This window comes from Chironomus tepperi, unplaced genomic scaffold, assembly GCF_022539635.2.
Source record: "Chironomus tepperi strain 1889 unplaced genomic scaffold, CSIRO-AGI_Ctep_v1 contig_48, whole genome shotgun sequence".
Taxonomy (NCBI): Eukaryota; Metazoa; Arthropoda; class Insecta; order Diptera; family Chironomidae; genus Chironomus; species Chironomus tepperi.
The window spans coordinates 1,325,065-1,352,970 of NW_027226170.1; the positions used below are offsets into that span (position 1 = coordinate 1,325,065).

At 33.5% G+C, this 27,906-nt stretch overlaps 2 protein-coding genes across 2 annotated transcripts; one reads left to right on the forward strand and one right to left on the reverse strand.

Moving 5' to 3' along the window:
* Positions 1-454: 454 nt before the first annotated feature.
* Positions 455-4,394, forward strand: LOC139099934 (synaptic vesicle glycoprotein 2B-like). The gene is made up of 9 exons (XM_070652473.1): positions 455-563; positions 622-783; positions 2,054-2,216; positions 2,587-2,708; positions 2,826-3,123; positions 3,183-3,447; positions 3,639-3,762; positions 3,821-3,980; positions 4,211-4,394. The coding sequence occupies exons 1-9, from the start codon at positions 479-481 to the stop codon at positions 4,371-4,373; spliced, it is 1,542 nt and encodes a 513-aa protein (XP_070508574.1). The 5' UTR covers positions 455-478; the 3' UTR covers positions 4,374-4,394.
* Positions 4,395-9,818: 5,424 nt separating this feature from the next.
* On the reverse strand, positions 9,819-14,917 carry LOC139099922 (uncharacterized). The gene is made up of 6 exons (XM_070652464.1): positions 14,548-14,917; positions 12,796-13,339; positions 11,292-12,224; positions 10,867-11,225; positions 10,200-10,433; positions 9,819-10,124 (listed from the first exon to the last, which is right to left on the reverse strand). Exons 1-6 carry the CDS (start codon positions 14,609-14,611, stop codon positions 9,943-9,945), a joined length of 2,316 nt encoding a protein of 771 aa, XP_070508565.1. The 5' UTR covers positions 14,612-14,917; the 3' UTR covers positions 9,819-9,942.
* Between the last annotated feature and the right edge of the window lie 12,989 nt (positions 14,918-27,906).

A 27,906-nucleotide genomic window follows, 5' to 3' on the forward strand; every position in this document is an offset into this window, starting at 1 on the left:
TAAATGTAAAATGTATGCATTGACTGAAAAATATTCAGAATTTTTCATTTAAGTTATTCTGCCTATTCCTTGCCTGTAATGCCCTCCATTAAAAGTCATTTATTATGATAATGGAGATTCAAAGCCTTTCTAAAAGAGAGGGGTTATTCAGGATAATAAAAAATTTCTAATCGGTTGTCTACCTATCTTTATAGGTTAGGTAACCTAATCACTAAGCCAAAGACGTAAATCCTCGTGAACTAGTTGATTCGGTTATATATGACTTGTTACTCCACATTCCACTCAGCTCAGATATCACAAAAATAAAAATATTTAATATAAGCACCATGATGATCTGAAAAGATCACAACAGTACATTCAATATCTTATCAGTTGAAAGAGACAACAAAAAAAAGTTGCTTATCCAATCAAGTCTGACTATTTAGCTAGATGAATTTTAGTTGAGCTCGGTAAGTCGAGAGAACAAGTAGTCATTAAAATGGTGGCAAATATAATTAATATTGAGAATGAAAAGACTAAGAAAAGTCGGATAGTTTCATATGAAGAGGCTTTGGAACTTATAGGTTTGCATGACAACGTCCAGCCCGTTCTAAATAAGATATAAATAGATTAATTTTCTAGGATTTGGTCAAGTACAGATTGAAGTGCTCTTTGCAATGGGATTTACACTTATGGATGTTATAACTGAGACAATGGGCATTGGAAATCTCATACCACCAGCAACTTGTGATTTGAATCTGACTGGCACAACAAAAGGACTGTTAACGTCAATGGTATTTTTTGGTAATGTATTTTTAATCATTCCAATTTCGCATTGTTTTCATAACATTTAAATAAGGTTGCAAAAATAAGATACTGAGAAATTTCCCATCGCAATAGACGTTTCAAGCACTTTTTCCAATTTATGTATTACTTACCAAATCAAGTAAGACTTCAATGCATTTCTGTGATGATGATTTTGTGAATCTGGTGCATGCATATTATTTTTGCGAACCAAAACATTCACAGAAATATTATCCAATTAAGAAATTATGCAATGATTTTCGCATCTGGTTTATTGATGCTCATTGCCTATAGTTATAGACTTCAGATAGCGTATGAGCAATATTGATCTATTATTATTTCAATTACCTTACATGTGTACAAATTACTGTCGATATGACAACTGATAGATTTCTAAACCCTGAAAGCACAAAGCTTGAAAATGGGTGAAATTCCTATCCCAGTACTAAGCGATACAAATGAAGAAGACTTCATGGAGCATATAAGGCTTTTGAAGCTACCTTTACAGAGCTTATAAGACTCCAATTAAGCTGCCTCATGGCACCCACATGGAAGCGACTTCTGCTTTGTGTCAATAAAAGAGGTTTACCCTAACTGGCAAAGAGTATGCTTTCATGATACAGAAATACCGCTACGGTATCTAAAAGCAGTCTCTTTGCCTTTTAGGGCAAGGCTCCAATAAAAAGATCCGTGACGGAGTCTATTTCACTTGTGTCCGTCAGAAGATCGACTTGACAGTTACATGAAAACCGAATTTAATCGAATTTGGCTTGAAACCAGAGTCACGCTGACGTGGTGTTGGATTTTCGTCTTATTCTATGCCGTGCACTTTCCAGATTGCAAAATATTATTTTAAGATGATTCAAGTTCCTCTTTTAATAGGGTAATTACACCTTTGATAAATTTTTGTTGTTTCATTCATACTTAAAAACATTTTTATCACTTACAACTAGGGTTCGACAACACTGTGTGCGCATATGCACTGCATACACATAAGTATTCGCATACATTTGATATGTATGCACTTGCATGTGTGCATTTTTGTCAAACCCTTTTTAAAATCAACAATTATACAAAGTAACAAAATGAAGTAACGCAAATCTTGATTGGTAAGTCAAAATACAAAGTATTTATCAGTATTTACTTCATATCCTCATTTTGAGGACAACAAAAAATTAAAAGAAAGTATCACAACAATCTAATAAATCATAACACTTACTTTTCTAAACATTGTCATGCATTAATATTAGATTTTACTTGTATTTTACAGGCATCGTATTCTCAAGCTACATATTTGGCTACTTAGGAGACACAAAAGGTCGACGATATGTTATAATTAGGACACTATTATTAGCAAAAGTTTTCACATTTATTGCTGTTTTTGTACAGAATGTTACAATTTTTATGGCATGTCGATTCATAACTGGCATATTGTGAGTACATGCTTTATTCATAAGAATGAGGAAAAAAATATTTGCGTAACAGAATCAACGCCTTACCAAAGGCAATCAATCATGATGATGTTAAAATCACACCTTCAAGTCAGATGAGTTGACAATTTATGATAAGAAACAGCAACAAGCTGTTTTCTAATCTTCTATTTTGATTAGCACATAGTGACTAGGCTTTATTGCCTTACGGTGAATCATGAGAACTTCTTTTTTATGAGTCTGTTTAATTTACGAAAAGATTAAAATTTATCAAAATATACTTATTGCCTACACTGTAGCTGAATATTAAAACCAACGTGAAATGTTCATAAATTATATTTTGACTAACACAAAAATCTTGTTCTGATGACAGTCTTGGCGGATATTCTGGCGTCATGTGGGCCTACCTTGGAGAATTCAACACATCAAAGTATAGACCTGCCATTTTAAGTTGGGTTGGTGTATTTATTGGAGTAGGATACACTGGAATTCCATGTAAGTATCAATTTCCCTGAGCAGGCAAGGAGCATACTAACCCATAAGTTGAGCATTCTAACTGTCCGCTAGGGTCAATTTCCAATCAAATAGAATCTAACTTACAAAATCTTCTAGTCATTGCACATCTCCTGAATGGATACGATTGGCGCTTTGCACTCTACACTGGATATGAGTTCCGACCATGGAGATTAGGTTTGATGATTTATGCAGTTCCCGGAATCATTGGACTGCTTTTTTGCATTCGATTACCAGAAAGTCCGAAATATCTACTCTCAATTAAAAAAGATAATGAAGCTTATCAAGCAGTTGAATGGATTCATAAAGTAAACAAAGGAAATGTTAAGCATGCAGATTTTGATATCAAAGCATTAAAAACCGAAGATTCGGCAACTGTAAATGACTTCAAAGGATTGTAATATTAAATTTAATTACACTGCCAATAACCTTACTAATTAATTTTGTATTTCTTAGGAAAGGAATAGTGATATCATTGATAGATCAAACAATACCACTCGTCAAGCCACCCTACCTCCTTCCATTTATAGCATGCTGTATGCTACAATTTGGTACATTCTTTATATCTGCCGGTTTAGGCTTGTTCCTTCCAGACATACTTAATAAACTTTCGAAATATCGAGATGAGACATGTGATGTAGGCAGTGAATGCGTTTATCATGTTTGTGATGTTGCGGGATATGATTTTCATCAAGACATGAACATAACAGCAAATAATGAGGTTTCGTTGATCTTTAATTTATTGGAAAATAATTAGGCAGAGTTGATTTTTGGGTTTTTAAGATTCTGTGAATTTTAGACTTTCCACTTCCGTCAATATTATGCAACCTCTAGCCAGAACAGCCACCCAAAATTTACATCTGCTAATTAATTGTGCTTTTATATTTCAATAATTAATTTCTTTATTATTAGATATGCAATGATTCTGTTGACTCAAGTGTATACGAAAAGATGATAGTTCTTGGATCTGTTTACATCTGTATGTATGTTGTTATAGCAGCCGTCATGAATCGACAACGAAGAAAATACATAATTGGTGAGATTATATTATTCAGAATACATTTCAATATACTTAACTGTGTATAATTTTCAAGCCATAACATTCATCTTGTCAAGCACTTTTGGATTTATTTTGCCATTCGTCTATAATCAAATGTTTATAACTATTAGCTTTATTTTGACGATAATTACTGCTGGAATGAATATAACACTAATTAATGGTGCTGCATGTGATATTTTTCCAACATACTTAAGGTAAAAGTTGATTCGGGGACGTTCGGAAATTACGTAACGTTTAGAAGGGGCACACCTTGGTGGTAATCCTCGGACGAAGCCTTAGACGGCATATAGTTCATTGCATTTTTACGTAATTTCCGAACTTCCCCTTTTTTGACATGCTATTTTAGAACTGAATTCATAATTTGTTTACCATAACCTCAAAACCATAACAATAATCTCAAAATCATAATATCTTATTTTATCAGATCAATGGCTGTAAGCGTATCAATGCTAGTTGGACGATTTGGAAGTACTGTGTCATCAAACATACTTGGTAATTTGTTAGATGAATATTGTTATTTTACTTACAATGTATGTGCAGTTGTTGCTCTTATTTGCTTTGCAATGTCATTTATAGTGACGAAATAAAGGAACTGAATGCTTAAAAAATGTTGAATTTTATGTTTACGTCAATTGAGTTGTTTTTATCACTAATTAGGGAGAACCAGGAGTAATCCTATTTAAAAATAGAACACAAAAATTCAATTTTGATCTATTTAGGCTGTTTTTCATATCCTGATGGATTCATTGCTTCCACCAACACATTTTATCTAAAATTACCTAAATTTCCAAAGGCAAACAGTACAAATTAATGTAAAGTACAACATTACGATACATTGTCATTATTAGCTTGTATCCATAAAATATATTAAAATTGTTATGGCCAAGCTACAACTTTTTGCAACCACATAAATTAGTTCATTAAAGCATTATACCTCATAGAAAACATTCAATGGACGAGAAAATAGTTTTAGAAAACCCATTGGATTCATAATTATCTTTTAACAAACATTTTTATGGAAAATAAAATGTAAAGGTAAATAAATTGTAAGTAAAGTAACACGTAGGAGTCATAATTAATATGTATGAAAGAATATCGCATAAAAAAGGTAAAATTCAAGGAACTTAAATTTTAAATGAATATTAATCTCAGGAAGACTATTTTTCAAAAGGTAAATTTGGGACCATTCGGATATTGTGTAAAGCTTAGAGGGGAGACGGACGGGGGAGGAATTTTGATATGAAGCACCAATTGTGGTTCATGATTTTGATCAATCGATACAGTGGGAGTCTAAGTAATGGGAGCTAATTGCAACTTAACTCACTCTTAGAACATTGCCAATATTAAGAACTTACTTACTTACTTATTTCCTTGGCGAAGGCGCACCGAAACCCATTGCCGCATTTAGAATTCGTCGAAAGTTGGATCCTTCTTTAGATAACTTCTGTCAGTTTCTAATTTCCCAGCCCTTTTGCATCGTTGCTCACACAGCAACAATCATGAGCTTTTTGGTCTACCTCGAGATTTTGGTCTACCTCGAGATCAATGCTAAGAAACTCATATTAAAATTTTTAGATAAATGCTCGGGCCTTGCAGTCTTGAGTTCAAATCCAACCATGGATATCTGTTAATCTCTTAAATACGTCATGGCAGAGACCAATAATGATCCATTCCTTCAGTTAGATAACGTCTTAAACCTGACGCTATCGCTGGTCCCTACTTGACAATCTCCACTGGCATGCTGTAGTAAATACATTATTGTTTTAATTATCTGTTTCTTTTCATGATGATAGGGACAAAGTGGCTTGAAGAGGGGAGTTGATCCCAACCAGCTCCCAATTTCAGAAAACGGTCCTGTATTTTGAGTATGTTGAACTTTGGCATAAACCTTCATGATTTCTTGAAAAAGACTTTGTTTATTCACAGAATGTCAACAACTTCATGACCTTAAAATAAGCATACAATTATAATAGAAAAGTATATTTTGGAAACGAAATACTGACCTTTAAATTAGATATTTTTAACATTTTATTGTTGAAAGACCATCAAATTATTAATACGCCTACCTGCTCATATTATATCATCTCCATTAGCATTATCATCGTCATCATCATCATCATCATAAAATATTTTTTTCCCATCTGATAATGAAATGAAAATACGGACATAAAATACAAGTCTTCATATGTTTACATAAAATAATTGAAAGGAAGGATGAGGATGAGGATAAGGGAGCCACGAAAAAATGAAACAAAAATAAACAAGACCAACGCAATGCGCTTAATTATCCAGTATTAGTCTGACCACAGTTAATCATAAAATCAAACAAACCTCAATTTCAGTTTGCTCTTACTGTATGGCATATGATGTCTGTATATTGTTTGCACATATGTACATAATATAATTGTGAGGAGCCCAGAAGCCTCATTGCATGTGCTGAATATAATAATGAAATTGTATGGAAATACACTGAATTAAGCTACAATAATAATAATAATTTTTCTCCATTCTCATGTGCTGCATATAGACACACTGATACAAAAAAAAAAGAAACTAAACAGAGATATATTTATTTTGTAGCATCAAGGACTTGATTAATGCTCTGAATGTCAAGTATATGATAAAATTACAATAAACAAAAATGGAAATGAAAAAGGAGGAAAAAAAATTTCTGTACAATACATTCAGCATATACGTGATATTTATTTTGTTGGGAAGTCCTTCTATGTTTTGGAAGGGATTCTAATAAAATGTGAGAGTGACTTTATTTGTCAGATTGTCAGACTCTGTTGAAATAGTCAACTAAATTCAATTTGTAGACCATAATGTCATCCATTTACTAAAAAGGTATCTGCAACAGTGCCCTAAATTGTGAAACTGTAGCTTTACGTGCTTAAGATCCTAGGTTCATTTCCAGATTATACCTAATTTACGAAGCACTTTTTCGTTTTTAATTCGTTAGGTGGGTGCAAATTTGAGGTCTTTGGCGGATTGTGTGTCCTCCATTGCTGAGCATGTCCAAAAGGATAAACTAATTTCTAGATGATTTTCTTATAGGAATGAATCATGCACACATTAATTCAAACAAGGTACATTGCAAGGTAGATATGCTATTGCGTACTCGTGTCCTTACAATTTGTGCAGAGCTTTCAAGTGGTTCCAGATCCTCTCACTATCTGGCCTTTACGATTTTAATTCCAAAATATAACGAAGCATGTAAATCTCAATTTGATGGTGACAACTTGATGAGTTAAAGTGCTTGTAACTAGTGGCCGTGAGACACAAATTAAGATGGCTCCCCCATGAAGCTTTGAAAGACCTTCTCGCCTTCTTTATTAGTATCGCTTGGGGTAGTTATCATCCAAAAATTCATATCTCGGAAATATGCTGGCTAATCTCCAAGAATTTTCTATTTCAAGGCACAGTAAAATGCGTCTTACTACATATTTTCCATATAATTTATGAATACAACCTTTTGGCTCTCACCACAAGCAAATGTAATACTGAATCACATTACCATTGACAGTGGCATTGGACTTCAATTTGATACATTTGCATTTATTCCTATTCTGAATTAAGAAAGCATGAAATTGATGTCGAATAATTTAATTTTTGTTCTTACAGCATCTTATTGTAATTGGAATCACCTCTAAAACCTATTATTATATTCCTCTTCATATTTATTTCAGCATGCATCTACAAATGTCGTCGTATGTACACTCAACATTCTAATTTCAATAATAATGAAGAAGAAAACCAAAATTCACGTGCATAAAAATTGGAACGTATGCTCTTTGAATACATATATACTTAGTCGGAAATTTGTTGATTTGTCAGCGTGCAAAATTTCGCTTTTATAATGCCACGAAAAATAGCAACTTTCACGTACAATGCTTTGCCTTCTACATCACTTAACACCACATCATGTCACGTTTGAATGTAATGTTGTGCTATTGAGCTGAGATACCAACCAAAGTGCACTTGAAACAACTTCCGCTTTTGTCGCATCCGCGATTTCCATTTTGATGCAAATGAGCATACAAAAGCAAAAATAAGGACATAGAATGAAATTGAAATTTTAGTATATTAAAGAGCTTAAGTCTTTAAATTTGTTTATATTTACTTCTTCATTCTGTGATTATGCTTCCTTCCTGTATGCTATCCTAAACTAGATACGATTTAATAACATGCAACTGGGATTGTAATGTGCTGTATCTAAAGCATATTCCCCATTGCTATGAGGTAAATTAATGTTAATTACTAGTGTAATAATTATAAAGTTAAACTCAATTAACAGAGGTTGAAGCTGTATTGGAGAAGAAATTGAAATTTGTATGAAATGATATACTTCACAAGTGTCAGCAGAATTTTTTGCTGAAAGCACTTGTGAAGTATATCATTTCATACAAATTTCCATTGGTTCTAAGCAAATTGTAACGTACTCAATATGGCTTCAGCACCGGACATTTCCATCAAATTTCTAAATTCAACACTTTGAATGAAAATCAAACGCAGCATCAAATCATTCTCATTTTCATAAAATTCATACGTAAATATCAACGTACAATAAGGCAAAAAATAAGAGAGAAAATGAATCAAAAAGGAGGTAAATTGCGAATATTTACTTACCGGAATTGAAATGCGCACCGTTATGAAATTAAGAAAAATAAATACAGCCCGCGAGACAGTGCTAACAGTCATACATATCAGTGAAATGAATGAATTTACAGACGAGAATAAACTTTGTTGTGTATGTATTTTATTCATTCCAACATCTGTGCATAATAAACATGTGTTGCGAAAAGTCAGCAATGAATATGTGTTGAGTAAGGACTGGATATGAATGAGGAAGCATTTTTCGCATTGTTTTCACTTAAATGTGAGTTGAATATATTCCGTATATGAACGAATCTCTACAACTGAATATGAAAATGAGAAAAAGTTGATGGAAGTAGCTTCCATAATTTTTTTTTCTTCTTCCTTATTCTAAATAAAAAAGCGAAAAGAGTGAAAAGGAACAGCATTAGGAATGGAAAAATGTTAGAATGACAACAAACTGGCATCTTGCTCATGGTTAAAGCGCAATTATGGCTAAATGACATAATCAAAGAATGGGGCTTTTAGCTATTAATGAATTTTTATGCTGGGGGAGTTAGTGAAGCTGTCGATCTAACTCAGTGGCTGACCAAATGTCAAGTATTTCTTTCAGTAGTTTTTTCTGTTTACACTAAGAACACCGCTAAAGATCGAAGCTTTGCTGCAATAGATCTCCAAAAAATAGATCAAAACCCTCCAGGGTTGATCCTCGCCTGCGGGGTAGCAGCCTCACAAACAAGCTAGGTATAGTAGATTTCAGCCTGGTATATCTGAACCTAAACTGTACGAAGAAACTTAGTAAAGAGTGGAAAATAGAGGGAAAATGGAGTAATTTTTGCTAAACACAGGGGAAACTTAACTCTTACCCGACTAGTCCCCTGAGTAGAGTATGTTCATTTTGAGGCCATTCTTCAAACTAGCAAGTCTCTCGCTAATCATTGGCTAAGGAGTCGTTTACTTGTTACTTACTTACTTACTTCGCTGGCCGTACAGATCAACTGTGATTCATGGCCTCCCTCAAATGTCGCCTATAACTGGTTCTATCGCCGGCTTCCGCCTGCCAATTGCCAATACCAATTGCAATGCTGTCTCTATCGACAGCTTCCTTCCAGGAGTTCTTTTACCATCCACAAAGTCTGATTTAAAGACCTTATTTAGTGGAGCTTCTACAGGTCGTTACGTAACACATGAACGGACGCTTAAACAACCACGAAAAATTCAACCAAACCTTGTTGATTCAATTTCTGTCAAAGCAGTCAAAATGAATAATCAAATATTACGATGTTGATAAACAAATCTCCTGAAAAAGGGTGATACTTCCCACGCTCTAATTAAAATTTAAAATATTTGTAAAAGCTCACATTATACAGCAACATCATCGTTATCGTCACATGATGTGCATGATGTAAAAGCCAATTTAAATGAAAGTAGAATAATTAATTAATATGCGGCAATTTTAATTACCACAGCTCTTGTATGTATCTGAATGTGTCTTTTATTTTTCAATATTCGCGCTAAAAAAAATGTTTAATTAAAGTACGTGCTTTACATAATATTAATTTAATATTCAGTAAGATTTTCAAGTATCCAACTCATATAATTAGGTACATCTGTATAAATGCCAGGAAAGCCAGTCACGCCACGTCCACATTCTGTATGACCTGATGCTACAATGCCCATTTGAACTGCCTTTAACTTTCCATTAACAAGTGAGTATATCAATAATGGTGATCCACTATCGCCTGTAAAAAAAAGAACATTTTTATTCGTAAATTAACATGAACTGACCATTCACAAAGGGGTGATTTGTCACAAACCTTTACAACTATCAATGATTCCCTCTCCGCCATAGCACGCGTGACCTTCCGACAGTTGAATCGAAGGACGATGAAATGATTGACATGTTTCTCTCGGAACCTTTGGCACTACAATCTTCATAAGTACGTTCGAGTCACGACCATGTTCAGTAAATCCAAATCCGGCAACCGTAGATTTATTTGTAAGTGTTTGTTGCATATCGTTATTGATGGGTAGACAAATTGGAATAATGCCTGTGAATAGAAACGAGAAAAACGTACGTAGTAAAAAAAATATATATAAATTGAGATTGAAGATAATCTAAAATAAACTCTGTGACAATAGAAATGAAAGCTTTTGTTTCACAGCGACATTTTCACATGTGAAATTGAGGAAAAAGACAGAACATGTATTTCTTTATGGCAAATAACAAGGTTTAAATTTTTTTACGAGCATTAAAACATTTTACATGGTTTGTGGCTGTCCCGAGCAGCACAAACCAATATACCAGGGCAATCTTGCGTCTGACTGTTGATACAGTGACGTATTGGTGCTTTGGTAGTTAAAAATATATCTATAAGCTCATATTAAGCCATAAGAATCATTTTATCCCTTAAGAACCGACTATCAGAATTAAAAACTGTCATTTCCATTACAAAAACAGAGCAAAAGTAATAATCAACATACCTCCTCTCTTGAACTCAACATTTCGTGCCATTCTTACTAATCCAATATCGTTAGTGTGCTTTGGATTGTTGTATCGCGGATGTGGAATCAATGATTCAATATCAACATCCAAGACAGGTGGATTACATTCCCTTTCGTCATCATAATCAGTGAATTTACAATCAGGATTTGTTGTTAGATCGTATTCACCTAATCTGACGCCAACAATCTCATATCCACTTGGTAGTTGTGTGATACAATGTGCACAGGTCAACACGTAACGTGAGGAGATTAATGAACCACCGCATGTAAATTTATCTAGTCGTCCAACTTTGTATTTTAGTAGAGCAAACCATGGGAATTCTCTCAAATCCGCTTGCCTGTATGGATATTTATTATTCAGCATTAAATTTGTATTTTTTATGAAAAAAGAGGATATAACTTACCGTCCACCAACAATTCGTCTCGATGGATCAACCTGACCACATTGATCCATATCAAGTAAATCAGTACCTTGTCGTCCGGTTATTCCACTATCCAATCTAACATTAAAATCAGGAGCTTGAAGTGATGTTGTATTGATAAATTGTTCAGGGCAACAAACTCCATCCTTTACTTGATTATTTCTGAATGAGCATTTAAAGCTTTCTAAAAATTCTTCATGTTCAGTTCTATGGTCAATTTCCATTGTATATAATTTACAGTCTGCTTCAAATACGCATCGACCTTTCTCATTTGTCAAAGGACATGGATGTAGTCCATCGAAAACTTTTGTGTCAAGTTCATTATCAATATCTCGAGGTTTATCGGCAATTAAATTATTCTGTGGAATACTGCCACCTAAAGCTGCTTTTATCCAATTTAAGTATTCCTGAACATCTGTAAAAATGTATGGTTTGCTCTCGTCAAATGATTGTTCTGTTCTAACACTCGTTGATGTGAATCCTTTTAATGAATACTGTCGTCTAACGTTATCATATGTCATTATAATTGCTCCAGTGAATGATGAAATGTCCGTTTCATTAGATTGGATATTTGCACAGAATTGACTCGATGTTAAATCCGTAAATTGTTGATCGAAAAACATACTACACTGATTGTTTGGAATATATGCAATATTAGCATGTCGTAGCGGTCCTTGTTCAGTTTTCATAACTGCAATGCTTGATTTGCTTTGTTGAGTAGTTGCTTCTGACTTAACTAAGCAAATTGCATTTGTAATTTGCTGTGGAGCTGATGCACTTGGATTTTTAGAACGTGAAAGTTCTACATCTAGTTCAATTATCGCGATGTCATTTGCAAACTTTGGCTGATTGTAACTTGCATGAACGAATATTTTTCCGATGAGATATTCATCATTCTGAATTATTAGATGATCTCTGTAATGTAATTAATGTATAGATGAATAAAAAAGTTTGTACAGGTAATTTACGGAAGAGATTTATGTGCTGTAAATAGAGTTTTATAGCGCGATTTTAACGGAAGATGCATTGAATGATCTAAGGTTTCTTGAAAAATCTATAATACCCTCTTATACCCCATCGAGTTTCAGGCCTCCTAAAGGCAGTTCACTTATTACGTAGCACAAAAAATCGACTGTTTGACACTTCCTTCCTTTTCCTACAATGCCCCATAAGAGCGTTACGTAATAAGTGAACTACCCTTTACTACTTCACTGGATCCATTGATGAAATACTTCAATTTCCTATTAGTTATAAATCAACTAAAATATATCTCCAACTAATAACTTTAAACTTTGTTTAATTGAGAAAAATATGCTATATTCACACAAAAACAATGGACCAATTTTTGCATCATCATTCAATGCCCAGGACATCTGCTGCTACTAAGCAACAGCAAAAAGCTTTTTCTCTATGTGTACTATAATCTCTCTTCCTTCAACCCCCCATACCTCCATGTAAAAAAAAAGGTTATTGAGAATTTACTTACAACGAGATATGTGCAGGTAGTGATGCGACACAATGTGCTGGCACAATGACATGCTTCAGTGATATAACCGTACCGAGACACTTTGATTCATAAAAATTTTTACCGAGTTTGTTTTGTTTGTACCAAAGTTCAGCAATCCATTCATATGGTGTTCCTTGTTGTTCCAATTTTCCGCATTTTTCAAGATCCGAAATCGTTGTCTGTTGCTGATTGTATACTGGCAGAGGTGGTGGTGGTTGTATTGGCGGTAAATTTAATGTTGGCGTTTTTGTCGGTATGGGATTGTTCAATGGAGCTTCAGTTGGATTTGAATCAACTGTTGGAACTTCGCCAAAATCTATGCTGTCGAGATGACAACAAACTTTTTGTGAATTAGCTTCAATTCCACATTGACTTTCACGCAAATACTTGGCAATCTCAGCATTTGTTAGATGGTCACCGTTGAGTAATGCTGTCATAATTGTTACACAATATCGTACATCAACGCACGAACCAAGCTTTTCATCAGGCGTGACACAATCTGCTTCGATTCGTCCTGCGATACCTACATTTATAGCATTCATAAAAAATACATGAAATATATATTATTTTTCTGTCATATGTCGTATATACAAAACAAGTTTATGGCACGCGATGAAATTTTGTTTTGATGCAAAAATTTCAAGTATGATATCGTAGATGTTCTATTTACATGCATTCAATACTGCGTAAAAACACTGATTTTTATAGACGTTATTTCGTTTTGAAGTTATCAAAATTGACAGTTGCAGCCTTCTATCAAAACTCTGTACTGGAAATTTTTTATATTTTATAGAATTTTATGACTTTCAAGGAAGGACCAACTAAAGGAATTTGACACTTTCATTGAAACTAAATGTTCTACTATCGGATGTTAATTTAGAAAAGTCTATCAGTGAACTCTTGTCTGAAATTTTCAAATAGCTAATTATGGATATCCCTAGCAAGCAAATATCTTATTCCCAAGAATGGAGTAAGCTTAAAGCAAAGTATATACCTAGCAGGCAACTATTGTATTCTCAAGAGTAGAAAAAGCCGAAAGCAAGGCTTACGGGCTCATCTAATTTATTTAAAGTGACCAAGCTTCCTTGAACATGTTTGAGAGTAAGGATTTTGTTTACTAATTGTGTATACTCTTGTTGGGATTTTAATACTAAGGTCACAAAGTATGTAGTAAAATTGATGATAATTCCTATTAAATTATCAAGGGTAATTCCCAAAATATTGTACAATATGTGACGTATTACTTGATTAAGTATTTTTGTTATTTTGCTGCGTATTTGTTTATTTATTTTTAATTGTTTAAGAATGTCTGTACATTTGAGAACAGTTCCAATGGGTAAATCTAGAGTAAGAAACACAGGTCAAACCCCTTCTCCTTGAATTTGTCACTGCATATTTTACCCAATTAAAACACTTAAATAGCACACGTCGGCTAATCGATCTAAAATTTTGCACCAAACCGGCGTGATTCTAGCTCTAGATCTAAACCGAATCCGGCACCAAATCATAGTCGGGCTGATTTGCCTGGGGTTGGATTTAATGATCGATTAACCAATTTATGGTATTCAAAAAAGACAGAAATTGACTAGAATTTTGAAGTATAAAACTTGAATCAACTTCAAACGTCAATCTCAACTATTAAAAGCATGTAAATATTTTGAACGTTCCACCTACTCACAATACAAACTTAAAAATATCTCAACTTTTTAAGAGAAATTACATTCTCATTACCTTGTATTTCACATATGATCAACGGTATCAGAAACAGAGATAATGTTTTGATGATCTTTGACATTATGATGCTTGGATTTTCCAGACAAATTTATATTAATTTAATCTCTTTTTTTCATAAAAAATTCCCACAATTAAAACAAGTTGATAATGTCTGAAAAAGTAGAATAAGTTGCACCCTCGAGGTTATGTTGCTGTTGCATGAACAATTTTTGATAATAAGAAACTGCACTTTTAATAAATTGAACTAATTACACTCAAAACTTTTAATTCTTGTTAACTTAATTATCACACAAAGAAAATTATTCGTTTAAATCCAAACTTTAACTTAATAAAAATAATGAAAAAATTCTTTTAATTTAACAAAATGAGAAACTTTCAGCGATGAGTTGCAAATGATAACTGAAAGCTGCTGAATGAGAATTAAATAAATAAAGAAAATAACAAAAAACAATACAAACAAATGAGAAACTACATCTGAGATTCTTATAAAATAATCTTATAGAATACATACAAAAACTTTTTTTCTTTTAAAAAGATTGAGATTTTTATTTGTTTGAGAGTGAATAATGTGATAATGTGAGAGTATAGGTTTTAAATTCTGGTCAAGCACTTCATGCTTCGGTTAGTTGCATTCGGTACTTACGCCTCATTATCAGTTGAAGTTCATTGTCAAAACTATAATTGGCTTTTTGTTTGTTTTATTGTCAATTCAATAAGTCAAGAAATATCTGGTTATTATTTGATTATACAATACTAAGGTGTTCAGAAATTTTAAAATGAGCCCTACCTGAGCATACTTAATTAAATAAGTATACACAATCAATATAATTGTGATTGTTTAATTTTCTGAGCATTCTCAATTTTGTAGTATTTGTTGTACAGTTTTGGTTCGGAGAAAGCAAGTAAGCCTACTATCCCTAGCTTGTTTGTGGGTCTGCCAAACTACAATCGAGGAGTTTGAGTAGGATTTTAATCTACTTTCACCAACGGCGTGTTAAGTGGTGACAGGGGATACCAAGTGAAGGTACACACTTGACATTTGGCCAGCTTCGCAGTCAAACTTCGGCTTCCTCAATCCCCAAATTTTGTGATTGTGCTAATATTGTCTGTTCGGGTAGAAAGGTAGTTATAATTATTTTTTATAAATATAATCAAAATCTCGAACCACATGTCAGCACTCGATCATCTATCCCTCTAAGAGCGTCAACAAATTGATTGTGTTAAAAACAATCACGTCGAAATAAATTAGGCTCAATTAACTATTAACACTTAGTTTTTTAAAAAATGTACATATAAATACCCCTGATATGCCTGCCTTAATACATGTTGATTCAAATGAAATACATGAATAAATGAAATATTATGAATTGAAAAAAAAGAGAATGAGTATAGAAATTATTCACTTTACAATAGTAAAGAGAAGCAACATCTTCTTTTGTTGAAGCAACATCTTCTCTTTATAACAGTATATTCTTTAATGGGAAATACCTGATTAGATTACTCATCGCACATAAATTCCAAAATCCCGAACTTCGATGAATGTTGCAATAAATTTCTTATGAAATAAGTACCATAGCCTCATCAATTGGTTTTTTGCTTAAATTGTTAATGAATCACTTCTTATATTCCCAATAAGAATGTTTTAAGAGTTCATATTAAGGGAAAGTACGTAGATTACGTAAGGCTTAGAAGGAGGCGCAATGGTGGTTTACGGAATTAAAATTTTGACTCACAATGCTGTCGCAATGCTTTACTGCAATGGAGCTCTCCATTTAGGGTTACATAATTTCCGGACATTCCCCTAAAAAAATGGAAAAGAAGAAGATTAGTCGACCTCATGTCTAGTTAAAAACTTGACATTTGTGAAACTTGCCATAAAATATCAAGTTTTTTACTGGACATAACTTCTTCAATCGCAGTCTGTTCCACAGCGATGTTAATTTTTTTCTCATTTATTGAAGTCTATATAATGATTTTATTCATTTTGTTTGAATTGTATTACTTTTAAAAATAGAAAGCATATTCGAATTCTAATACCCCGAAATGTACAAAGTTCACACAAGTTTACACAAACAAAAATTGAAATAATAATAAAATATTCCATCCATGAATTATTTCCATTGAAAAAAAGCAATAATGAAGAGTAATGAAAAGATTTAATCTTCATACTGAATTATCCCATGCGACACAAATGTAGAATGTATCTTTTAGTGGTCCGTTAAAGCTTTTTTATTAACAAAAATTGGAAATGGCTTGTTTATAGCAGCAACCAGAGCTCGAAGTCGACTTTAATTTTATATGGAGTCTAGTCGAATTGAGTTGGAATTTCTAATCAAAATCCTAGTCGACTTCGAATTCTAATAGCAGCTGCATAGAGTCGCATGGAGGTACACCATGGTGGCCACGCATTTTTGTATTGCTCGGGCCATAAGGAAAATTACGAGGAATTGTAAATAAAGAAATGGGAATCACATACGAGTTCATTTTAATGAAACATTACGTATTTTGTTACAGATTGTTTTTCAACAATTTATCTGCAGTTCCATTCATTAATACGCTTTGCATTATTAAAAGTTGTTGAAATGATATGAAATAATGTGAATTCCTCATGATTTGCTTGTTGTTTCATCTCCTCAAGCACTGCATTCAGAATTAAAACATTGAAATGTAATTTTTTTCGTATTTCAATGAAAATTTGTGTAACTAAAATTTTATATTCATTAGTTTTGAATGATAACGTTGATCTAGAGGCAAATTTACTTAACACTACATGTTGTAAAACTTTAATTACTGTTGTATAAATGATGGGAAAAGGAAACTCGAAAAGTATTAACCCGAGGGACACAAATGAAGAAGGCTCAACTATGGAGCCTTAATTCAATTGGAAGCCTTGCATTTGGTATCCATCCTCAAAAGGCAAAGAAACCGATTTTAGGTACCGTAGTAGTCTTTAGTGGAATATGAAAAGAGCTTTGATGAAGCCTTTCTCATTGATATTGCTCGGTAAAGACATATTTTATACAAAGTATTAGTATTACACTTTATTCAGCCTCTTAAATCGTTCGATAATGTTCATAGAATCTTAAAGTGCTTCAATTAATTCCTTAATCTAAATTGTATTACGTTATATAAAGCTCAATTTATACATTGCATTGCATAATCTTCAGTAATATGTATAACAGTAAATTAAAAACACGTGATCCGCTCTTTGCCAAGTTGGGAATCCCAACTGACCCGAGTGACACAATCAAACCACAATCTCCCCCGTTAAATTGAGTCAAAATCAGTCGTCACATCACCGTTAGAGTAACTTAGTGTCTAAATCTGTAGTTAGCAACCTTTTGTTTTTCGCGGCACACCTTAGTGGTAAGCTACGGTCGAAAATGCACATGGAATACGATTCATGGCAATTATAAAAATTGTATCAGCACACTAATGTACCACAGTTCGCAGGTTGCCCACCACGGTTCTAAATGTCAATAGGGCTCTAGCAAATACGATAGTCTGTTCGGGCTAGCTTTCAAAGTATTTGTGACTCTTAAAGTATGACTTCGCACCAATTGAATGGTCGCTTTTGACTTATTGAACTTCATATGGGTGATACTCTCATGTCTTTAAGCTTTACTACTCTGAAGGAAATAATTGACTAATCTTTTAATCTAATCTTAATGCAAAAGACATTTATCAATACCTAGTACTCATCATTTGACTCTTACAACACAGCATCAAAATTTTTTAACTGAGATACAGCACAGTAGAACAATGTCTCATCTTGATCTCTTCAAAAAGTTCTAATTGAAAGGCTTATAGCTGTTTTCAATTTATTACTGATACGAAAAGTTTTAAAATGAAGTTTGAATACAATTTGATGCAAACCGGAAGACGAGTCTCAACTAATCGATTGAAATCTCTAGAGATATATTAGACGTACGATAAGAATCGATTGATAGAAACGCCCTATATTATCCAGTGCTCTTATTTCAATGTAAAATTAAATCCAAAAGCAAACATTTAATACCCAAGGAAAAACAAGAAGCTTCACCAATGCTCTATGGAAAAATGGCACAGGAAATAATAAAGAATGAAAAGATGATGAAACAAATAACCCTAATTATGTATTTACAGTCTGTTTCTCATATCCATTCTCTGTTTTAATATCAAACATCTGACAAATATATCGATTTACAACAGAGGAGATATATGGGGAACTAGTAGATGGATAAAATTTATTTTTAAACACGAGATGGAAGAATCTTCATACCTTGAAAAAAGATTGTTAACAAATTACGTCATTACACAAATAGAGGTTCAGGCATCGTATACGTTCAAGTAGCTAAGCAAGCATTTCGTGTGCTTGAAACATTTTTAAAATAAATTTGCTTACCAAAATGTAGCTTCGATGGCCTTTTCCTACGTCACTAATTCTATTTTGTAATGTATGCATTATGTAAGCTATTACGGGTACGATGGGTTAGATATGTTGTAAGAAGTTCTATAAAAGCTCCTCTAAATAAGGTCTTTGTCTTCAAATATGACTATGATGATGGCAAAAGATCACGAGGACGTCCAAAAAACCATAAAGGGAAGCTGATGATGGAGACAATATTGCATTTGGTATTAAAAATCGACAAGCAGAAGTCATCGATAGAGCCAATTTCAGGTAGAATCTGAGAAAAGCCATGGATCACAATTGATCTGGACGACCATCGGAGTAAGGAGGAACCATCAAAAATTTCAGAACAGACCCTCCTCTGATCCCTTTTCTTGTTCCTGTTCTGGCCCCTCTTGTGGTCCCTCCTGTGGCCCTCTTGTGGTCCCTCCTCTCGTCTCTCCTCAATAAAAGTTGGTCGTCTTATTAAAACGTCCCTCAAAAGAATTTGTTCTCCTCACTTGCTCCTCACAATCTATTCTTAATCTTCCATTATATCACGAATGCCAATAAATCTCAACAGAATTTTAAAAAGACATTTGAGATTGCAGCAGCTACTCTCGCAATAATAGTAACAGTCGTTTGTTGATTCTGTTGAGATTTTTTTCTTATAAATTTATTCCTTTCTATTTTATTGAATGTCCATTGCAGTTTGCAATTTGCTACTCTTACTGCAAGCTTTTATTGTTAAGGTAGAAAATTATTTTCATTTCCTTCAACGTTCAATCGAGCGTGACCTATACAAAACTGTAGAGGAAGTTGAATAGTAGAGTTAAAGGAAAAGAAAAGAAATGAAAATAAATAAATATTTATCATCCAATTTAATTTCATGTTGCACCTGAAAATCACGATGTGTTACTGCTGCAACTGCTACTCGGTCTATTTCTCTTTGCCACAACTTTTTCTTCTACAGTTTCCTTCCAATTCAATTCAATTTATAATGTCTGATGATGCTACCCATTATTTCTGTTATTGATGTTAGGGAAAATTGATGGCCACAGAATTGAGTGCGTCATTTCTGTTACTGAAGTCTTTTCTGGATCGTGTTCTTTATTATTCTGTGGAAGAAACTTATGTTCAATATTTTGCTTCGTTGTTTAAATTCATTAATAATGACAGTCGAGGAGATTGTGGATGGAAGTCGTGTACAAGGTTCTGATAGAGCGTGTTGGCAATGATCAGGGACAACAGCGGAAACAGGGGAATTTGGATTGAATTCTTTAATTTGGTATGGTTTGTTGACAGACAAATCTAAATCCATAACAGATTTTACGCTAGATTCTTTACCCTAGATTTCGCTATTAGTGGAACGGAGATACGAGCAGGGAGAACAGGGAGAGCTGGGAGAGCAGGAAGAGCAGAGAGGGCAGGGAGGGCAGGAAGGGTAGGAAATGTGGTCGAATGTGGTTTGTAGGAATCGTGTCTAAGTAATGTTGAAAGAAAGGTTCATACAGAAATTTTTAAATGTTCAAGCTGTTTATCCTACAGGTCCGCTTCTCTACAAATAGACTTGAAATAGTCGGTTACCAAGTAGCAATATCCTAGAAAACAGCTAGTTGCGGTATGTCTGCAGGTTTCTTTCTTATCATGTGTCCAATCTAGCTCCATTTCCTCTCGTCTAAATCGTAAAGTCTCGTGTTGCTTATGAGCACCTTAAGTTTAATTCAAACATCTTAAACTACTTACATCATAAAATCAGCCTTTCATATTTCCTACATATTCAGTGAGGAAGTAACCCATAATATTGTAAAGCACGAGATTCGATAAGGACACCTGACCTGAAATATCATTGAGCTTACAAAGTGCAACATTTTACATAAATTTTCCTTCCTTCATCGAGTTTGCCGAACAGCATAAGATGAAAAAAGTATGGAATGCAGCCAGAATGTAAGAAGGAAATTTGTAACAAATCGGGGTCGAATAAAATCGATATAAAAGGAAAATGTAGTGTTCATGCTAGAATTGAAGCAAATTGTATGTCGATTTTTCCTCCATCATCATCAATAGCAACAGTAGGAGCACAGAAAGAAGACGCATATTAAAATGTTGCTGGGGAAGAAAAAAGGGAAAAGAAAACTTTTTGTTGAAAATATAAAGCGCGTTAAATGATAAAGGAACATACAGAATGAGCTAAAAAAAGGGGAAAAAAGTTTCCTTCCTTCAAGTTTTATTTGATAGACTTCACTCACAGTTCAGATCTCCTTACTATCTCTCACTCACTCACTTTGTGTTTGTTTCCTGTCGAATAGTGCTTTTTTGCAAAGTCGTAAATTAATTCATCATATGAGACAACGACTTCATGGAGTGAAAATGTCATTAAAGATGTAATCGAAAAAAATAAAAAGCGGAAATTTTGTTTTATTTCATTACAGCTCAAATAGCCCCGCTGTTTTATCATCAGTCTTGAAACAATATTATGAGAAATGTCACAAAAATGCATAAACTCCCCATAGTGACAAAACTCATTGAACAATCCCCATGAATCCTTGAAACTTTTCGTTCCTACTCTATCCTTCCAAAAATAAAAAAAATAAATTTCTATTTTATTTACGTTACCATCTTTCAATCTTTCTTTTTTTACTCTCTATACTGATTGTACAATGAAATAACTGGTAAAGTTGTTGCTTGGTTGTTGAGAGTTTAAGAAGCTTAAGCGCATTATTGCTTTCGACAAGTTTATGGTGTTCTTTTCTTATGTATCACTTATAATACGTGAACTTTCCGAATGATACAAACTATGGAACTTTTAAGGTTGCGCTAAAGTTCTTTTGCTTCCAAATGGAAGCCACCTCTAGTTGACCGTCATGTCGTATGAATGCCACTGGGAGGCGGGCTTACAAACTACTGTAATCGATCACCGATTTTTGAAAACTTGTGTATCTTATGTATATCGCGATATATGCTTTAAGTAACAAAGTCTCCATTAGACTGAAGTTAAAATTATTAAATATGATAAGCAGTTTTTCGAAATTCACGTTTATATTGATTTTTCGATCAATCTATTCTCACTAGACATTGATACAATATTTCAATATTCTGACCTTTTTCCTTTACGAAAAGTATGATTTACATACAACTCTCAAATAGACAGTTCTAGTTCTAGGGACAACAAGTCGCATCTAAGTAGCAAAATTCATCCTTCCAATAAGATGCAAGCATAAGCTGTCAAGTAAAAAGTCACTTATTCTCTTGAGAACCTAAAATAATCTCAACCCCTTCTCTTTAAAATTGACGCAAAGACTGACGTTATTCAAGCTTGAGGTCGGATTTCATTGAATCTTCCCGAATCGTAGAGTTATGTTTACCTGGCATTAGATTTTTAGCCTTTTTCTCCTGCATATATGCTCCATAATAATTACGGCTGAATAAATCATTAAGGCACTAAGCATGCAATTAATTGAAATTAACTAGCTAGTCAGACAAAGTGACTACCAACCCCTTCTCTAATATCAAAATCAAATCATTCCGTAAAGTCTGTAAAAAGTACATAAGAAATCATAAACTTTGTAATTTCCTCATGGCAAACAAACTTTTTCTTTAAAGAAATAAAATAAATCCAAATATTTCTTTTCAAAAACGAAAATTTTCGTCATCCATCATCAAACTTGTGTATGCGTACATTCGATAAGATTCATTTCTTCTTTTACAAAACTTTTATTATGGATCATTATGTGAGGAAGATGTGCAGAAAAGTGATTTTAACTTTCATCTTCTTGTCTCGCACTCGTCTAACCGCACACACCAAAAAAAATCTTTTCTTCTGCTTATTTAGACTTAATTTTATGAGAAATTATAGGGATCATGTAAGTGCTTCTTTTAAATGTCTAAACTTTTTAATCGAAGGCTCCTAAGATGAGGTTTATGATAATGAACTTACATTCGCGAGTCAATAGACATTTTGCCTTGAAAACAAGGATCAATGTCAATCAAATTTCGTGAAATTATTAAGGTATTGAGATAATAGAGAGTAATGAAGGCATGAAGTTCTGCTAATTGGATATGGACAGATAATTATTAACATTCAACCCGAGCAGCAAATGTGAAGAAGGATCCGTTGAGACGGAGCTCTGCAATGGAGCTTTCAGGGCTCCGCTAAGTGAAAACCTCTTGAATTTGGCAGCAATATGGACGCTTTCATCATTTGTGTCACTCGGGATAAAGAAAATACGCACATGCAGTCCATAGATTTCTTATTATTCTTTACACCAACACCAATTTTCTTATTCGTTTACCTTCAAATTTTTGTGTTGATGCTTTGCATAAATTTTACGCCAAATCATTTATGCCTTAACGCATTCAAAGAGAAGCTTTTACTGTACCCGCACCATAGAATGAAGGTGTATGAGAATAAATATAGGCTGAGCAAAAAGGAAAGATAAATCATCATCAAATTTAATGCAGGTGAGGAATTGTGATTTAGGAGCTTTTATTTGGTTCTAAAATTTTTCGGAATTTTAATCAATTTGTTTAAATTTTTTATGATTTTTTTAATAAATTTAAATTTACATCACTTAGCATGATGATGATATCCTGTAAAATTACTATGAAGTGTAGGATGTTTGGGAAATTTTGAATCTAACTCGATTTCCAAGCAAAAGCGCAAGTTCCTTAAGCTGTTTGCTCTACTGATTCATTTCTTTACGATTAGACGAATGTCGAGTAGCACTTGCTTTACCAGGATTTCCGCTCCCCGGCAGATTTCAGAAAACAGCTTGTTCCGATAGATGGCATTGAAATTTCGTCAAATCCAGCTCCAAATCGGCAAAAGCTTGGTGAAAGGTAAGATTCCATCAAATCTGGCTACAAATTTCAAGAACGTGTTCAAGCACTAAGCATGTAATCGTTGAAACCAAAAACATCATAATCAGAAACTCAAAGTAGCAAAAAACTGATTTTTTCATACCAAAAATTTCAATCATCCAATGAATGAAAAAAATTCATAAACTACTCTCAAAACAGCTTAAAAACTTGTTCATCTCCAAAATGATTTCAAAAGCTTTTCATGCTTTTCATCAGGATGAGTAAAAAAATTTGTTAAAAAATATTTTCATATTAATCGAAAAGATAAATTTTAAATGCTCAAAAGCTCAAAAATTCAAGTACCAATAAATTTCATTAAACACCTTATCTGACAATCTAAGCCTTTAAAAAAAATTATGTACATAAAAAGTATGCTCATACCAACAAAGTTGTACACGCAATATTCTCTCTGTCTCACTCATTCACTCTATAAAAATGAATAACAAATGGAAAATCTCATGGATTGAAATTATTTCCAGCAAAAAGGCATTATTTTATTTTTATTCCCAAAAGATTTAAGGCTAAAGTTGTGATGCGGTTATGTATTTATGATGAGAACTGCATTTGAAATTTTTTGATGTTTTCTGGAATACTTCCCAGCGACACAACTGAAAAAGGGTTTTTAATGGAGCTTTTGAGGCTCTGCTACAACTCTTTCATAAGCACTAAATCGATGTCAGCTTCTTATGGCATCCATACGGAAGTCAAATTGAGGCCAATCCGTTGCGGATAGTTGGGGAAACTGTCGATCTGACTCGATGGCTCACCAAACTTCAAGTGTTCCCGTGGTAATTTTTATTTTCATTAAGAACACCGCGAGCAACCAAATCTGTACCGGAATGAGAACTTTTAAGAATAGAGTAAAAGTCTTTTCAAACTCCTAGCTTGTAGGGTGGCAGCCCAATAAACAGGCTAGATAAAGTAGGTTTACAACCTGCTATATTCAAAACTAAATATAAGAAGAAGCTTACAAAAGCTCCGATGTGGAGCCATCTTTACATGTGTAGCTCGGAAACATCACAGTAAAGCTAGTAATGTCAAGCGATTTGAAACCGAACTAAAAGTTTAAAAAAATAGTTTTTCCCAAGAATCGCAGGTCTGCATTTTAGATGCAAAGAACTTCAGTTTTCGGATTTACCTAATAATTCATCGTAGGCTGCAGAACTGCAGTTTTGGATGCACCTTATTGAAAATCAATGTATAAAAATTAATAGGACAAAGAGACACGATATTATTAAAAATCATAAACTTTAAAATATTGCATAAAAAATTGAACAAAAGCTTACAAGAAAGAAGAGTGAACAGACATAATGGAGAGGCATTCACCGTAATTTGCACAGTCGTAAAAATCGTAATTTAATCGCGAAAATTAAAAGCTTAACTACTCAACAGAAGTCGTTAAAATTCTTTTTGTTTAATTTTTTTTCGGCATGAACAAGGTACGTTTATGGATGTGAAAGGAATCACCCTAATTCGTTTAAATTTTTAATATTTCATATCAAGTTCAGGATGTAAGAAGGGAGCCGGAAGTCGAAAGAGAATCAAGAGAAGATCAACACAGAGCAATTGAACCAAATCCTATGTTCACACTTAAGGCAAACGATGCATGCAGTTATCAATTGAATATTATATCAGCTTCATATTTTCAACTGTACATTTTTATTGAATATCAGTATATATTTTTATATTGGAGGCCCGTTCTGATGAGATGAGAAAAAGGTCCCTAATAAAATCATCCCATGCGAACAATAACAATAATAATAAGGATATATCCTTCGACAGATTATATTTATTGCTTTTCCTTGCGATTTTTTTCTTGCTTGCCTCTTCCTCATCTTTTCTCATCGGCTCATCCTGCACAATTTTTTTTTTATTATTTTATTATTTTTTCTTCTTCACCAAAAGCTTCACTTTAATGCCTGTAAAGAAATCCCCTTTCTGTGTGGAGATGTATGTCTTAGCAAAAGGGCATTAAGCCACTCAGCAATTGGTAAGAAAGATGTAAAGAAATAAGAGAGATGAAAGAAATTTATTGAAAAACTGACCACCACCCAACTACTCATCTCGTTTCTACTGCAGGAGATGTCTATTGAGGAATTAATGGGAAATGGTTTTATGCTAAATTAGTGGATGTGACGCATTTAGTAAGAATCAAAATCTGGTTCAAAATTCTAAAAACACAACCTACGGAGAGAGTTACTGACTTCCACGTCTGCTTTGTTATAGACTTCAGTAATTATATAAGGGGTCGTTCCTTTATTACGTTGCTTTTTTAGGTATCAGATCCATACAGGCAAAGAGTTCGCTTTCATGGACTTGTATAGAAGCATGTCAGTTAGGGGTAACAACTCAAACGAAGAAGGTTCCTTAGCTTGTCTCTTAAGTACCTTTGGTAACATCAAATGGAAGTCGTCTCCATGTGGATGTCCTATAGAAGTTTTAGTGGAGCCTTAAAAGTTCCTTGCTGAAGCCTTTTTCATTTACGTCGCTCTGTAATACAATTAATTACTGTCAAACCTAAACATCCACAAAAAAAATATAGTCCCTAATCCATAAAATCAGCCAAATAGTCAAACCATTCCCCAATTTTCCTCATCTCTTTTCTATAAATGCTCACGTAGAATTATAAACATGACATTGTGGCTATCGGCTATATTATCCAGGATTATTTATTTTTCTTACAACGAAACGTGGTCCTTTTTGTATACATATTACGGCAATCAAATTGGAGCGTGAAAGATTTACTGCCATTCACTCTTCGAGATCATTTCAGTGCCATTTTCTTTTCGCTACATAAATGTGCGTATGTATGATCATAAATAAAGTAAATATTTGTGGAAATTGTGTGCGCATTTTACTTTTTGGTAAATGAGTTATTTTTGGATGAAAATGATGCAATAAAGTTGATGGAAATGGAAAAAAGGTGACGATGAGGTTACGTAGAATTTAAATATGCTGACAATGACTCGGTGGTCCAGTCAGAAGTAGTTTTTAAAAGTCAATAAGTAAGGGGAAGTTCGAAAATTACTAGGGTTAAGGTAATAGCTGAAGGCCTGCATTTTCTGCAGTTTAAAAGCGCAGGCATGTAATTTTTGACTCTATCTTACAGTTCGTCCAAGGTTGCACGCCTTTAATTTTGGACGACCCCTTAAAAATTACTTAATGCTTAGGGTGGGGGAGTGGGATCTAAAAAGCTATTTAATACGTTCCATTATTTCAAGGATGACATTAAATTTATATTGAGATTAACTTCATCACATTCTAGCTGTTTCCAACAAGACAATCCACAAATATTCAATTCGCAAACATTTCATAGACGAAAATAAAGCAAAATTATCTTACCCCAGTTTTTATTTGGTTCCATAAAAGACTAAAGACGGAGAAATGTGTCCAAATTAAACAAAATAAAGGATGATTATAGCGCGATATGTGTGACTGAATAACACCAATAAAAAAAGCGTATACGGTTATTAGATGTCAATAATGGCTTTTTATTACCACAGATCAATAGGTGATGACAATAAATATAAAGTCATGAAAAATACATTTTTTGGCGGTAGTTAAGTATTTGAAAAGCAATTTTAAGTTAAATCCTGCCTTCATTCATTCAACTCAGGTACATTAAGGCGTAAGCGTATCATCATCTTATCTCGCATTCACTATCTCATCCTAATTACCACATTGTACATTAAATGTATCAGAACAAAAAGAGGGGCATAAAGCCAACAGCTAGCTATTAATAATTTAGATGGTTGTTACCTTATACAATAATTTTTTTTTTTTCATCCTCATTCACTCACAAGTAGAGATTTAATGGCTTTTATAGAGACATATTTCTTCTTATAGATTATCTATCTCACTTTTTTTTATTTTACTTAAATCCTACTCACTTTATGGAACTTCTATTGCACTTCTCATCTTGTCCTTTTGATTCTGTTCTTCTGTTTTTGCAGGGTTGGATAATCTGTGCTTTTAGTTCTTTTGTGAATGATTTTGAATGTTTGTTGCTCATTCTTTACTGAACATAATGCAATCCTGAGCGAAATAAATAAGGCAGAGTCCACCTAAGAGCTTTTAAAGCTCCACTAAAGCTGTTTTACTACCACCAAATGGAAGCCCCCTCCATG